The sequence below is a fragment of the Equus przewalskii genome, chromosome 5 (assembly GCF_037783145.1).
Source record: "Equus przewalskii isolate Varuska chromosome 5, EquPr2, whole genome shotgun sequence".
NCBI classification, from domain to species: Eukaryota; Metazoa; Chordata; class Mammalia; order Perissodactyla; family Equidae; genus Equus; species Equus przewalskii.
In genome coordinates, this window is record NC_091835.1 from 7,837,435 (window position 1) to 7,850,007 (window position 12,573).

The 12,573-nt window shown below is 41.0% G+C and overlaps 1 protein-coding gene across 2 annotated transcripts in view; it reads left to right on the plus strand.

Moving 5' to 3' along the window:
- The window catches only part of ARPC2 (actin related protein 2/3 complex subunit 2), a 31,048-nt gene that overhangs the window by 6,607 nt on the left and 11,868 nt on the right, over positions 1-12,573 (plus strand). For both annotated transcript variants that reach the window (XM_070619896.1, XM_070619895.1), the window contains exons 3-5: positions 1,726-1,760; positions 3,530-3,642; positions 7,946-7,991. In XM_070619896.1, the coding sequence (XP_070475997.1) occupies positions 1,726-1,760; positions 3,530-3,642; positions 7,946-7,991 (194 nt within the window). The remainder of the gene's footprint in view (positions 1-1,725; positions 1,761-3,529; positions 3,643-7,945; positions 7,992-12,573) is intronic.

Here is a 12,573-nt window from a genome sequence, read left to right on the forward strand (position 1 = left end):
AAAATAGGCTTCAGTGCTTCCTGCCGTTGTGCAGCCTCTTCAGACTGCGTTCAAATGGGCTGCAGATGAATGTTTGTACTTCTTCCTTTGCTGCTCTCGTTTTTTAGAGGCGAGGAATGGTGGTTGACCACTTATTGCCTTGGTCTCCTGGCTGCAGTTTCAAATGAAAAATCAGAAGCAGTTTAAATTTTTATCTGTACTAGATCCTATTCTGAACTCACTGCTTTTCCATAAACCCACTTGATGCTTTCATTCTTAGGGACCCCCAGAGTGCTCTTCCTAAGTCACATATGGATGGCTTTGAAGAAGCAGGCTGGAACTGTGTGTGTGATTTATATGGGTTGATTTCTCGGCCGGGCTGCCATATGCTTAATAGAAGCCAGTTTCCTTGAAAGGTGCTGTTTAGCCTCTGCAGCAGCTTTTGACAGTCATAAACCATGGTGTATACTCCATTTTCCCAGCAACCCTGGAGGGCAGCTCAGTCTTGCTTCCTTTTACAGGTGAGGGAGCAGAGAGAGTGTAAAAGATATGTGCTTGATTGTGAGGACTTGAGCAAGGTAGACAAGAATGAAGGTGCAAATGTGGTCTGTCTTGTCTGCTGGCCCATGAAACAGAGTGAGCTCATTTGAGTTATAAGTAGCGAGCTGATAAAACAGTCTCGTCTTCATTTGTTTCCTGCCATTGGGCTTTGAGAAGTAGGGGAAGCATGTAAAGTAGCTCCTCACTGGGGGTTAACTGACCACTAGTGGTTATAGCTGGGGCGGGGGGGGGGGGTGTTGTGCTTTCCAGGTGACAACTCAGCAGCATGCCTCAGTTGAAGCCCCTGCACCAGGCTAAGCTGGGACTCCTACAGAAAGTGTTGGGCTCTCATTGCCTCCAGGATAAGTTCTTTCGTGTCTGCTGTCAGGTTTCTTTTAGCAGTTCTACGAGGTGTGTAGGATCGCTTGTGGTCTCCCGTTTTATAGATGAGTAGCTGAGAAAAGTAAGGGGGTGCGGGTGTTAATTTGTCTGCAAACATGGTCTTGATGAAAGAGCTACAATTGGAAAACAGGTGTCTTGACTGTTGTCAGTGATTTGACAGTGTTATTTTGTGCTACACTTTCTGTGGAAGTACAATACTGGAATCTAAAAACAAAACAACAGAACTAGAGTAGAACCCGTCAAAGAGGCTCCATGAAGGAGGGCCTTGAGTACTTCCGTGCTGTAAAGGGTGAGGAAGGATGTGTAGGAAGACTTACGGGTTGTCTGAAATGGACGAGAGCTTTCTGTTTTGTTTTATGGCCTGAAATCATCTTTTCACTTGAAGTAAGTTACAACCATTCTGTATTCTGTTCAGCGGTTTTCCTGCTGACTGTACTTCGTCCATCACTGCTTTCCTCAAGGGGACACATTGACCAAAAGATGGCATTGTCGTTCACATATACAAACGTGTATATCATGGTGTTAAGGAATTCAGAGAACTGAAGGTGAGCACCCACCAGAGCAGAGATTCGAGCTAGAAAACAAAAGCTCTATGTGCCCTGCTTCCTTTTTTATCTCCACCTTAAGTAAGTCCAAAGGGTCAGGCGCATGAGAAAACAAACTGTGCACTCAGATCGGCAGTAACCCTCAGATTTCTATACAATGGTCTGAGCTTGAGGAAAGCTCAGGAGCCTTTGCAAGTCCCCTTAAAGGCAAGCAGCAGTACAGGTATCTTAACTAAGGGACTTTTATTTTGTTTTACAGAAACAAACCAGAAGCAGTAGAAGTAACATTTGCAGGTAAGTATCTTTATCTCACTCTATTAAGAGAAGGCACAACATAAAAAATAGAAAACAAAATTATTCCAAAAATAAACTTTGAAATTTGGGATGCTATCCCTTGATTGTCATGTCTTTTTGAGGTCTTTATTTTAGATGATGATTCCATGGATTTAGTGAACTATGTAAAGTTATCTGCTGGTATCTTAGAAGTTTGGGTTTAATTTTGTGGTACAAACTAAAGGTTTTTTAATTTGGAAATATTATGTTATTATCTTTAGCCATCGTCTTAGTTTGCCTAGCACTGGAGTAGTGGGGAAACATGAAAATGCTAGAGACTGTTCAGCAAGTCAGAGATGTCACTGCCTTCTTTTCCCAGTAAAGAATTAGGTGTTGGTACCACTCACTTGCTATGTGAACTTTGAAGAGTTATACAGTCGCCCTCTGTAAAAGGAGGGTGCTTGACTAGATGACCTTGGAAGACTTTTTGCAGCTCTGAAGTGCTGTGACCGGGAGGCCCAGCCCCAGCCCTGTCCCCTCCTAACTAGCAATGCCAGATCTCCCTAAAGCGCTGGCACTCAGCACCTAGTTTCAGGAACTACACATGGTGAGTCCTCTGTACTGCAGGGAGATGGAAGCCAAAGAGATGAGAGGCCTATACAGTAGAGGAAACCTAAGGGAGAACCAAATGCAGTGTGTGGGCCTTGTTTTTTTGTTTTTTTCTGCTTTATCTCCCCAACTCCCCACCCCCCACCCCCCGTACATAGTTCTATATCTTAGTTGCAGGTCCTCCTAGTTGTGGCTCATGGGACGCCGCCTCAACGTGGCTTGACGAGCAGTGCCATGTCCGCGCCCAGGATCCGAACCCCTGGGCCGCCTCAGCAGAGCGCGTGAACTTAACCACTTGGCCCCGGAGCCGGTGTGGGCCTTGTTTGAATCTTAATTCAAATAAGATAACAGTATTAAAAAATTGTTTTGAAACAGAGAATATTTGAATGCTTGACTGGATATTTGTTATTAAGAAATTGTTTCTAGGGGCTGGCCCCGTGGCCGAGTGGTTAAGTTCGCGCGCTCTGCTGCAGGCGGCCCAGTGTTTCGTTAGTTCGAATCCTGGGCGCGGACATGGCACTGCTCATCAGACCACGCTGAGGCAGCGTCCCACATGCCACAACTAGAAGGATCCACAACGAAGAATATACAACTATGTACTGGGGGGCTTTGGGGAGAAAAAGGAAAAAATAAAATCTTTAAAAAAAAAAAAAGAAATTGTTTCTAAAAATTTTAGGCATGACAATGATTATTATGGTTATGTTTTTTTTAAAAAACAGTCTTTATCTTCTAGAGATACATTCTGAAATATTTATGGATGTAATGATATGATGTCTGGGACTGGTTTCAGAATAAATCGTTGTGAAGGGGGTATGTCTAAACCAAACAAGATTGGCCATGTGTTGATAATTGTTGAGGCTGCATGATGGGAATAGGGGTTCTTTATACATTACATTTTATACATGTTTAACATACATCACAATAAAAGTTTTTTAAAAAATTCTTTCAGCACCAAGCAGTGACTAAGAATAGCTTTGTAACTTTAGAAAAGAACAAAGAGATAAGTACTCGACGGTTCTATCCCAGTGTTTCTGCTGACTTTGCACAGGAATTTAAACTAAATGCCATCTTATTTATCTGGCTGCTTGTAAGTGGGGCTTCCTTGCAGCCTTGAACAAGGTAGGCAGGCACTTTGAGATATTATTCCCCAAGTTAAGCAGTCTTCCTTGCTTTCCTCACAGATTTCGATGGAGTCCTCTATCATATTTCAAATCCTAATGGAGACAAAACAAAAGTGATGGTCAGTATTTCTTTGAAATTCTACAAGGAACTTCAGGCACATGGTGCTGATGAGGTAAGTTCCACATCATTTTCCTTAGGACTCTTGTTTCCTCTTCACCTTTTATTGGCAGCTTGCCACTCATAGAAGATCCGTGGCACTAGGTCAACCCCGATGGTGCCAGGCCACTCGGACCAGCTTGTTCCCCTAACCAGGGGTTCTTGCTTCCATTTCCCATAATGCTGTAAAGAAGGATGCTTCCCAGGTGTTTTGGCTCTTTGCTTTTTACTCTAGAGAAATAGAGATGTTCCCTAACCACTGAAAACAAAAACAGCTTTAGTTCTCAGAAACTGCAATAAGGAATACTTTTCCTTGACTGATACAGAAATAGCTATTGCAAGACTGAGATAGATTCTGTTCTGTTTTTATAATATTGTGAAGCAGGTGTATAACTTCTGGCCTGTTTAAAGTTTATAATCTTAATTTCTCATTCTGGAAATGTAGACACCAATCTGCCCTTTAAATTTTTTAATTTAGTGTTCTTTAGAGCTGGCCCCTTTAAGTGTCTCTGCTTCCTTATGACTACCTTAGGGGAAATAAGAAAGGATGCCTATGCGTTATGAAACTTGATGGCCATGCCTTATTCGCTGGCTTCTTTCAGTAGCTAAAGTAGCAGGTTTGGTTCCTGTTGAACTATCTTTGCTGTGGAGAGAGCCATTTATGGAAGAAAGAAAATGCTGTTACACCAGTGTGTGCACGTTGTGGTTGGTCTCAAAGCAGGAAGTATGACTCAGTTCCTGAATCAGTTTTCAAATGTCTTTTAGTTTTAACAAGTAGGTTCTCCTTAATCTGGTGAATGGAGACACAGCCATTTCTATTTGCTTTTGATTAAGAGTGGTAACTTTTGAGTTTAAAATTTATACAATGGAAAGCCTTTCTGCAAAAGAATATGATCCAAATTGCAGTGATTTTTTGGTATAAAAACTGAAATTGGTGTTAACCAAGCAATACCAAGAGCCACAGGCAGTCACTTCCCTTAGTTACTCTGGTGCCATTGATCTGCCCCAGAAGTTCAAGGGAAGAGCCAAAACCTCCTCTGATTTGCCTCATAAGTTCAAGGGAGGAAGAACCGTGTAGAAAATTTCTATTCAGGGTTATTTTATCCAAAAAAGAAAAGCTTCAGGAGGTAGACCTAGTCATATAAAGCACATGAAGGATTATTATAGAAAAGACAGTGGCTCACTCTTCTCTTTGCCAGATGAGGAGCAAGAGGAAACAGGTGAGTGTTCAGGTGGACTAACTCTAAGATAACTACCTGAAAAGACTTGTTAAACATTTGGACAGACAACTGAAAAATTGTGTAATCTTTCTCCTAGGCAGTCTTCTCTCTTTAAAGATCTAGGTGCAATAATAACACTAATCCCTGGAAGAGAGAGAAAGTGTTAAACTAAATTTCTTAAATCTCCTCTGCAGTCTGTGCTTTCCTTCCGTGGAACTCCAGAACATTTTGCTATTCTTGTAGCTACCGCCAGGGTCAAAGAACCGACCCCACCCACTCAAGTGGGTGGAGTAAGTAACATTCATAGTTCTGGAGCAGAGTGCACAGTAAATGGCTCCCTGGGTTGGTTAAACAGTGACCAGCCTGTGATAACCACAGGAAGCTTGTTACTTTGTCACAGTTCCCTTTCAAGGCAGAAAGGCTCTGCTGCTTAAGTGGAAGGGTCTGATGGTGATGAGTGACAGGTTGCCTCCCCCCATCTCCTGGTGTTACGTTGGAAGAGGGGGCGCAGATTGACAAGTGAATCATGGTTATAAGTGCAAGTGAAGTAAACAGGGAAGCGTTGGCTGCTTGTGCCGGGAGGGAGCAGAGGAGTTGAGCATGGTATAAATCTGTCTCTAGACCCTCTTAATCTCAGAATATTAACTTAATAAGCTCCGAATTAAATGTTTTTTTTAATACCTAAGGGGCTGTGGTTTCTTCCACATCTGATTTCCCCTTCTTCCCGGTACCAACAGTGCACACAGTACAGAATTGGAGTTCAGAGATAGCATGCCAGTTAAAATTCTAATGGGATGTGCATGTCACCTTCCCCCCACCCCCCGCCCCCCACTCTTTAGGAGAAGTGTTATATGGGACACCAGAAGGTCAGATCTCTCTGTGCCACCAACAAACTCTGTGACCTTGAACTTCTCTCTTGAGTTCCTCTTCTGTGAAAGATACCTCACAGTGGCTGTACGGTTACCAAATAGGAACTACATGTGGCATTACTTGTCTTTCTTGGCATTTATACAAGCAACTGTGATCACTGGTTCATGCTTAGAGGTCCACTCTATTATCCACAGTTTGCAAATTAAGAATTTCTTTCAGGGGCCGGCCCCATGGCCAAGTGTTTAAGTTCGTGCCCTCTGCTTTGGTGGCCCAAGGTTTCGCCGGTTCGGATCCTGGGCACAGACATGGCACCACTCGTCAGGCCACGCTGAGGCGGCATGCCACATGCCACTACTAGAGAGACCCACAACTAAAAAAATATGCAACTATGTACTGGAGGGATTGGGGGAGAAAAAGCGGGGGGGGGGGGGGGGGAAGACTGGCAACAGTTGTTAGCTCAGGTGCCAATCTTTAAATTAAAAAGAAAATTTCTTCCAGCTCTAGGAAAATGGTTAAATATGTAGAATATTAAAGAATATTTAAGAATAGGGAGAGAGCCTAACTGTGTGATAGTTTTTTGAAATGGGACACAAAATATATGGTTTGCTCCTGATTTTTTTTCTAATACCTAAGGAGTACATTGAAAGTAAGATTAGAAGGAAAACATTGATATCCACTCAGATCCCTTTATTGCAGTCTGCAGGTGTATGGGCGCTGAGACCACAGCAGTGACCCCGCCTGCCTGCCCGCGTGGAGCTCCACTCTGCTGCCTGTGCTCCAGAGCCTTTCTCTGGTTAATGGAATTCTTTAAAAAATGCATGTATAACTCTTAGGATTAAGATGAAAGCTTGTCCTTTTGTTCACTTTTACTTTGGTAACTTGTCGTAGATTAAGTACCCTTTTTTTTTTTTGGCATCCCGGAAAATACAAAGAGGATCATTAGTGTGTTTGTGGTGAGATAGCGTTAGAAATTGACTGGCTGTCTAGAGACAAAACCTGTTAAAGTACTGGGGTTGAGTATTGGCCTCAGTTTTACCTTCTTGTGGAATAGTGGTGACACCTCCCCTCCCCAAGTAGAAGTCTTTAGTGAGAGTTAGTAGTAAGCCATGTGTGTGTTTTTCCTCTTGAACATATAAAGACTAGCAAATACAGAAAAGATTATTAAGTTCTAATGGCTTTAATATTTACCTTGTTCTGTCTCCAAATAACCACCTTTCTACTTCTCAGTGTGTCCCATATAACATTTAAGTCAGAACTGTTTCTTCCAAAATAAAAAGATTGTTTCTTAAACCATGTCAGCCTGGGAGCAGTTCCCACCAGGTGAAGCAGTCACACTGGCAAAGAAGAAACAGGAAAGTGTAAAGAGGCTCTTGTTTTATCATTTACTCTAAAACGCTGGAAAGTAGCCAGTACAAGTATTGGTTTTTGGAAAAAGATATTTAGAGAGTACAATCTTCTGGAACCTGTTGGTATAAACAACTGGCTAAGATTCAGTTAGCCATTGTCTTTTGCCTTAAAAACGCTGGTTGAGGGGGTGCCGGCCCCGTGGCGCAGTGGTCAAGTTCACACATTCCACTTCGGTGGCCCGGGATTCGCCGGTTCGGATCCTGGGTGTGGGCCTAAGCAGCGCTTGTCAAGCCATGCTGTGGCAGGTGTCCCACATATAAAACGGCGGAAGATGGGCACAGATCTTAGCTCAGGGCTAATTGTACTAAAAAAAAAAGAAAGAAAGAAAAAGCTGGTGATGAGCTAAATAATTTGAAAGTGTATGAGATAAGCAGGCTAACTGGAATCAGTTCCGAACAAGTCTGGTTTTATCTCTCCAGTCACCTGGGTTGGTGGTTTGTCCTATACTTAGTTGATAACTAACAATCTGCTCTCGCTTGAGTTTGGCATTCTTCTGCTCTTGAAAACAGAGACGATTATGTGCAGCATATGATCTGGAGAACAGAGAACAGATACAGGGTGTGACTGAATCCTAGAGTAAATGATGAGCCGTGATTGAAAAACAGATCTTAGATACTAACCTTTTGGATTTAGTTTCTGTTCTGTGAACGACTTGCTTATAACTCAGGTAAATCTGCTTCCCCTGCTATACCCAGTTTGCCATCAACCAAATGAAAGTTAGGAAGAACGCTGGCTTAAGAGAAGCTTGGCAAATACAGTGCTTTAAAAAAAACGAAATTATCCTGGCCTCTGAATTAACATATTTGTTTTTGTATTTTCTAGTTATTAAAGAGGGTGTACGGGAGTTTCTTGGTAAATCCAGAATCAGGTATGTGGTAATGTGAGCGACTGTGGAATGACATGGACAGAGACCTTCCTGTTTGTACTGTGCTCTTTTTAGCCAAAGGATTTTGTTTAAATATTATTCATTTTACAAATATTTCTGCATGAGCTCAGTTCCCACGTCAGTTCTCTCCATAAAAATACCTTTTAAGGGAGCTGTGCGTTGTCCGGCAATGGTACACAGTGTGGCATACAGAATTGATGCATATCATTTTTAACATTTACTTGATAGGGCCAAGTGACTCTTAATCTTTGAGCCAGAGGATCACCTTTGTTTGCTCATGGTGATTAAAATTCCTTCTGAGGAGAATAAGCAAACATTGATTCCCACCCCCAGCCCCTCGTAATGCCTTTGTCTGTACACGGCACATTTGGAAAGGGAAAAGGAAATTCACAACTATTCTCACATTTTCGAGTAAGGAAAGTTTCAGCCTCTTTAATCCATTCTTCTAACAATATCTTCATCCCTATGATTAAGTGGGAATCTCAAACTCTGAGGCATTTAGCTGGGCCCCATAGTGAGAACCAAGTAGTAAAACCATTTGAACATATTTGTAACTCAAATACTGTTACTATGGTACCTTGATTAGCAAATGGTTCTAAGAAGGAAGCTGTGTCTGTCTCTTTAAATAGCAGTTATTTTTTGCTAGCTTGTTTCCTCCCCCAGCCTTTTCTTTTTCACATTTTTACCACATGATACCACCTCACCACTCCCATTAGAACACCTTCCCATACCTTCTGTATGCTTCTCTGGAAACAAAATATCAAATACAGAAAGGTGCTTTTGGAATGTAACTTGTCACTAGGAGTGTTTGTGGATGGGACCTTTGCAGTCCATGAAGAATACTGAAATGAGTTGGTCCCCAAATTAATGGTATAAATATATTGCAGAAGTAAAAGCCAAAAGATAAATAACCCTGTAGGCTTTAGGGCGAATCAGGGAATTTCAGAAAGAGAGAAAAACAGAACTAGAACAGAAAACTCATGTAGGACCTCGTGGGCATGCTTGTCACAGCTTGGATCCTAAAATCAGAACAGCAGAGTATAGCACGGAGAGCTTATGTTTCTGTCCCTGGGCCTTCTCTTACACTTCCTGCTAAAGCACAAGACAGTGCCAGGTTGCAGACCTGGTGTTCATGCAAGTGCAAAGTGTAAAAATGTGTGAAGGTAGTGTCTCTTCCTTGTTCTCTGTGGGTTTGTCTGGGCGCGTTTGGAAACTCAGCAGCAACCCGTACTAGATTTTGACTGTTTTTCATCCTTACTATGTTCTCTTCATCATATCAGAAGCCTTCCTTAAAGTCTGACTTCAGCTGTAGTTTTATTTAGTTTGTTTTATTTGGCTTCTTAAAACTAGCAAACCCCGACTTTTTTTCTTTTTTTTTTTTTTTAATCTAATCTTGTAGTCTGTTTGCTTATCTGATTTTCAGGTACCCAAAAGGGAATGATGATTGATAGTATTTCATAGTGGAGTGCCAAAAATGTGCTAAGCACTATCTAGAACAGAGATTTAGATAGCCCGTGCTCTCGATGAGGATAGCTCTGACGAAAAACACAGACCTCACAAATGCTCGTGGGAAAAAATTAAATAGTAACAAAGCATAAATGTTTAAGATAGTTGGAAACATGAAATCCATACAGTTCTGGTAAAATTATTCCCATTGGTTGCCTAGAATAGGAAATGATCCTTAGTGATATACAGATATTCTTGCAAAATCATCCATAGGCTTTTTGGCACATATTAATTGTTTGGTTGTATAATCAAGTGTCCCAGCCTTTTTTGCTGGAATTCGCACTTAGTGTGCTGTAATGAGGCAGAATAGTGTAGTGGTCAGCAGACTTGGATTTCAGTCCCTGTTCTGCCCCATTTGTTGATGACCCGCTGTGCTTCAGGCACTTTAAATACTGTACATCCTTTTAATTCTCCCAAGAGTCTCCCCGTCCCAGCACCCCTTTTTTATAGCTGGAGGAATTGTAGAGGTTAGGCTAGGATTTGGCCCCAGTTCTGTTCAACTCTAAATTGAATTGCCTATACCTCTCTATCATGCTGCATTGCCATGGCTCCTTGCTTCTTTGAACTTCTTTTCTCCTCTAAAGTGAAAATAACCGTATCTGGCCTCCCTGCTTCATAGAACTCTTGTGGAGATCAAATAAAGGAAGATATTTTAAAACACTGAAAATTTTACAGCATAGACAAGTAAAAGCTACTGGGGAGATATATATACATATATTTAACATATACTTCACTTTCATATATATATTACATAAATCTATGTATATAAATAAAATATATATGTGTATATGTTTTTAGGTTGTCCATACTCTGCCTCTTTCCACAAAGGGTTTGTGATGGCATGTAAGGGGGGGGGGGGGTTATTTTATTATCAAAAAGCTGTCCAGCTGCTGACCACGCCAGCACTTGGCAGGTTAAACTGTCAGAGCAAAATCTATAACTCAGATTATAGCTTGATAGCATATACAACCCTGCATCACAACTGTGTCTGGAACACTAAATTTCGTTTTTTTTTTTTTTATTGAGTTATTGATAGGTTACAATCTTGTGAAATTTCACTTGTACATTAATGTTTGTCAGTCATGTTGTAAGTGCACCACTTCACCTTTTGGGCCCACCCCCCACCCCACCTTTCCCCTGGTATCCACTAAACTGTTCTTAGTCCATAATTTTAAATTCCTCATATGAGTGGAGTCATACACAGATTATCTTTCTCTCCCTGGCTTATTTCACTTAACATAATTCTCTCGAGGTCCATCCATGTTATTGCAAATGGAATGATTTTGTTCTGTTTTGCAGCTGAGTAGTATTCCATTGTATATATGTACCACATCTTCTTTATCCATTCATCTGTTGCTGGACACTTAGGTTGCTTCCACGTCTTGGCTATTGTAAACAGTGCTGCAACAAACATTGGGGTGCATAGGACTTTTGGGATTGCTGACTTCAAGCTCTTTGGATAAATACCCAGTAGTGGGATGGCTGGATCGTATGGTAGTTCTATTTTTAATTTTTTGAGGAATCTCCATACTGTTTTCCATAGTGGCTGCACCAGTTTGCATTCCCACCAGCAGTGTATGAGTGTTCCTTTTTCTCCGCAACCTCTCCAACATTTGTTGCTATTAGTTTTAGATATTTTTGTCATTCTAACGGATGTAAGGTGATATCTTAGTGTAGTTTTGATTTGCATTTCCCTGATGATCAGCGATGGTGAGCATCTTTTCATGTGCCTATTGGCCATCAGTATATCTTCTTTGGAGAAATGTCTGTTCACGTCTCCAGCCCATTTTTTGATTGGGTTGTTTGATGTTTTGTTGTTGAGTTGCGAGAGTTCTTTATATATTATGGATATTAAGCCTTTGTCAGCTATATGACTTGCAAATATTTTTTCCCAGTTAGTGGGTTGTTTTTTTGTTTCAATCCTGTTTTCATTTGCCTTGAAGAAGCTCTTTAATCTGATGAAGTCCCATTTGTTTATTCTTTCTATTGTGTTTCCCTTCTCTGAGAAGGCATGGTGTCCGAAAAGATCCTTTTAATACTGATGTCAAAGAGTGTACTGCCTACGTTTTCGTCCAGGAGCCTTATGGTTTCAGGTCTCACCTTTAGGTCTTAAATCCATTTTGAGTTTATTTTGGTGAATGGTGAAAAAGAATGGTCAATTTTCATTCTTTTACATGTGGCTTTCCAGTTTTCCCAGCACCATTTGTTGAAAAGACTTTGTTTTCTCCATTGTATGCCCTCAGCTCCTTTGTCAAAGATAAGCTGTCCATAGATGTGTGGTTTTATTTCTGGGCTTTCAATTCTGTTCCATTGATCTGTGCACCTGCTTTTGTACCAGTACCATGCTGTTTTGATTACTGTAGCTTTGTAGTATGTTTTGAAGTCAGGGATTGTGATGCCTCCCGTTTTGTTCTTTTTTCTCAGGATTGCTTTAGAAATTCGGGGTCTTTTGTTGCCCCATACGAATTTTAGGATTCTTTGTTCTAATTCTGTAAAGAATGTCATTGGGATTCTGATTGGGATGGAGTTGATCTGTAGATTGCTTTAGGTAGAACGGACATTTTAACTGTTTATTCTTCCAATCCATGTATGTGGAATGTCTTTCCATCTCCTTATGTCGTCATCCAGTTCTCTCAGAAAGGCCTTGTAATTTTCATTATATGGGTCCTTCACTTCCTTAGTTAAATTTACCCCAAGGTATTTTATTCTTTTTGTTGCGATTGTGAATGGTATTGTATTCTTGAGTTCTTTTTCTGTTGGTGGAACACTAAATTTCTAATCAAAGTTCTCGGATTATATGTGACTGCCTCCCATTCCTTATTTGTAATCAATCATCTTTGATACTAATTCAAAATTTTGCATAGCATTTGTTAGTTAGCTATATATATTTGCAGTGATTTTTACAAGAATTAAGATTTTATTTCGCCTCATTTGCCCTAGAGGTGGATGGGAATGGACGACATTCTCCCTGGGTTAAAAGCACGAACACAGACAAAGTAAAATGTCATTAGGACCTGAAAAGTTGTTTTTAATGTAACTCCTGGGTGTTTTTTTCCCC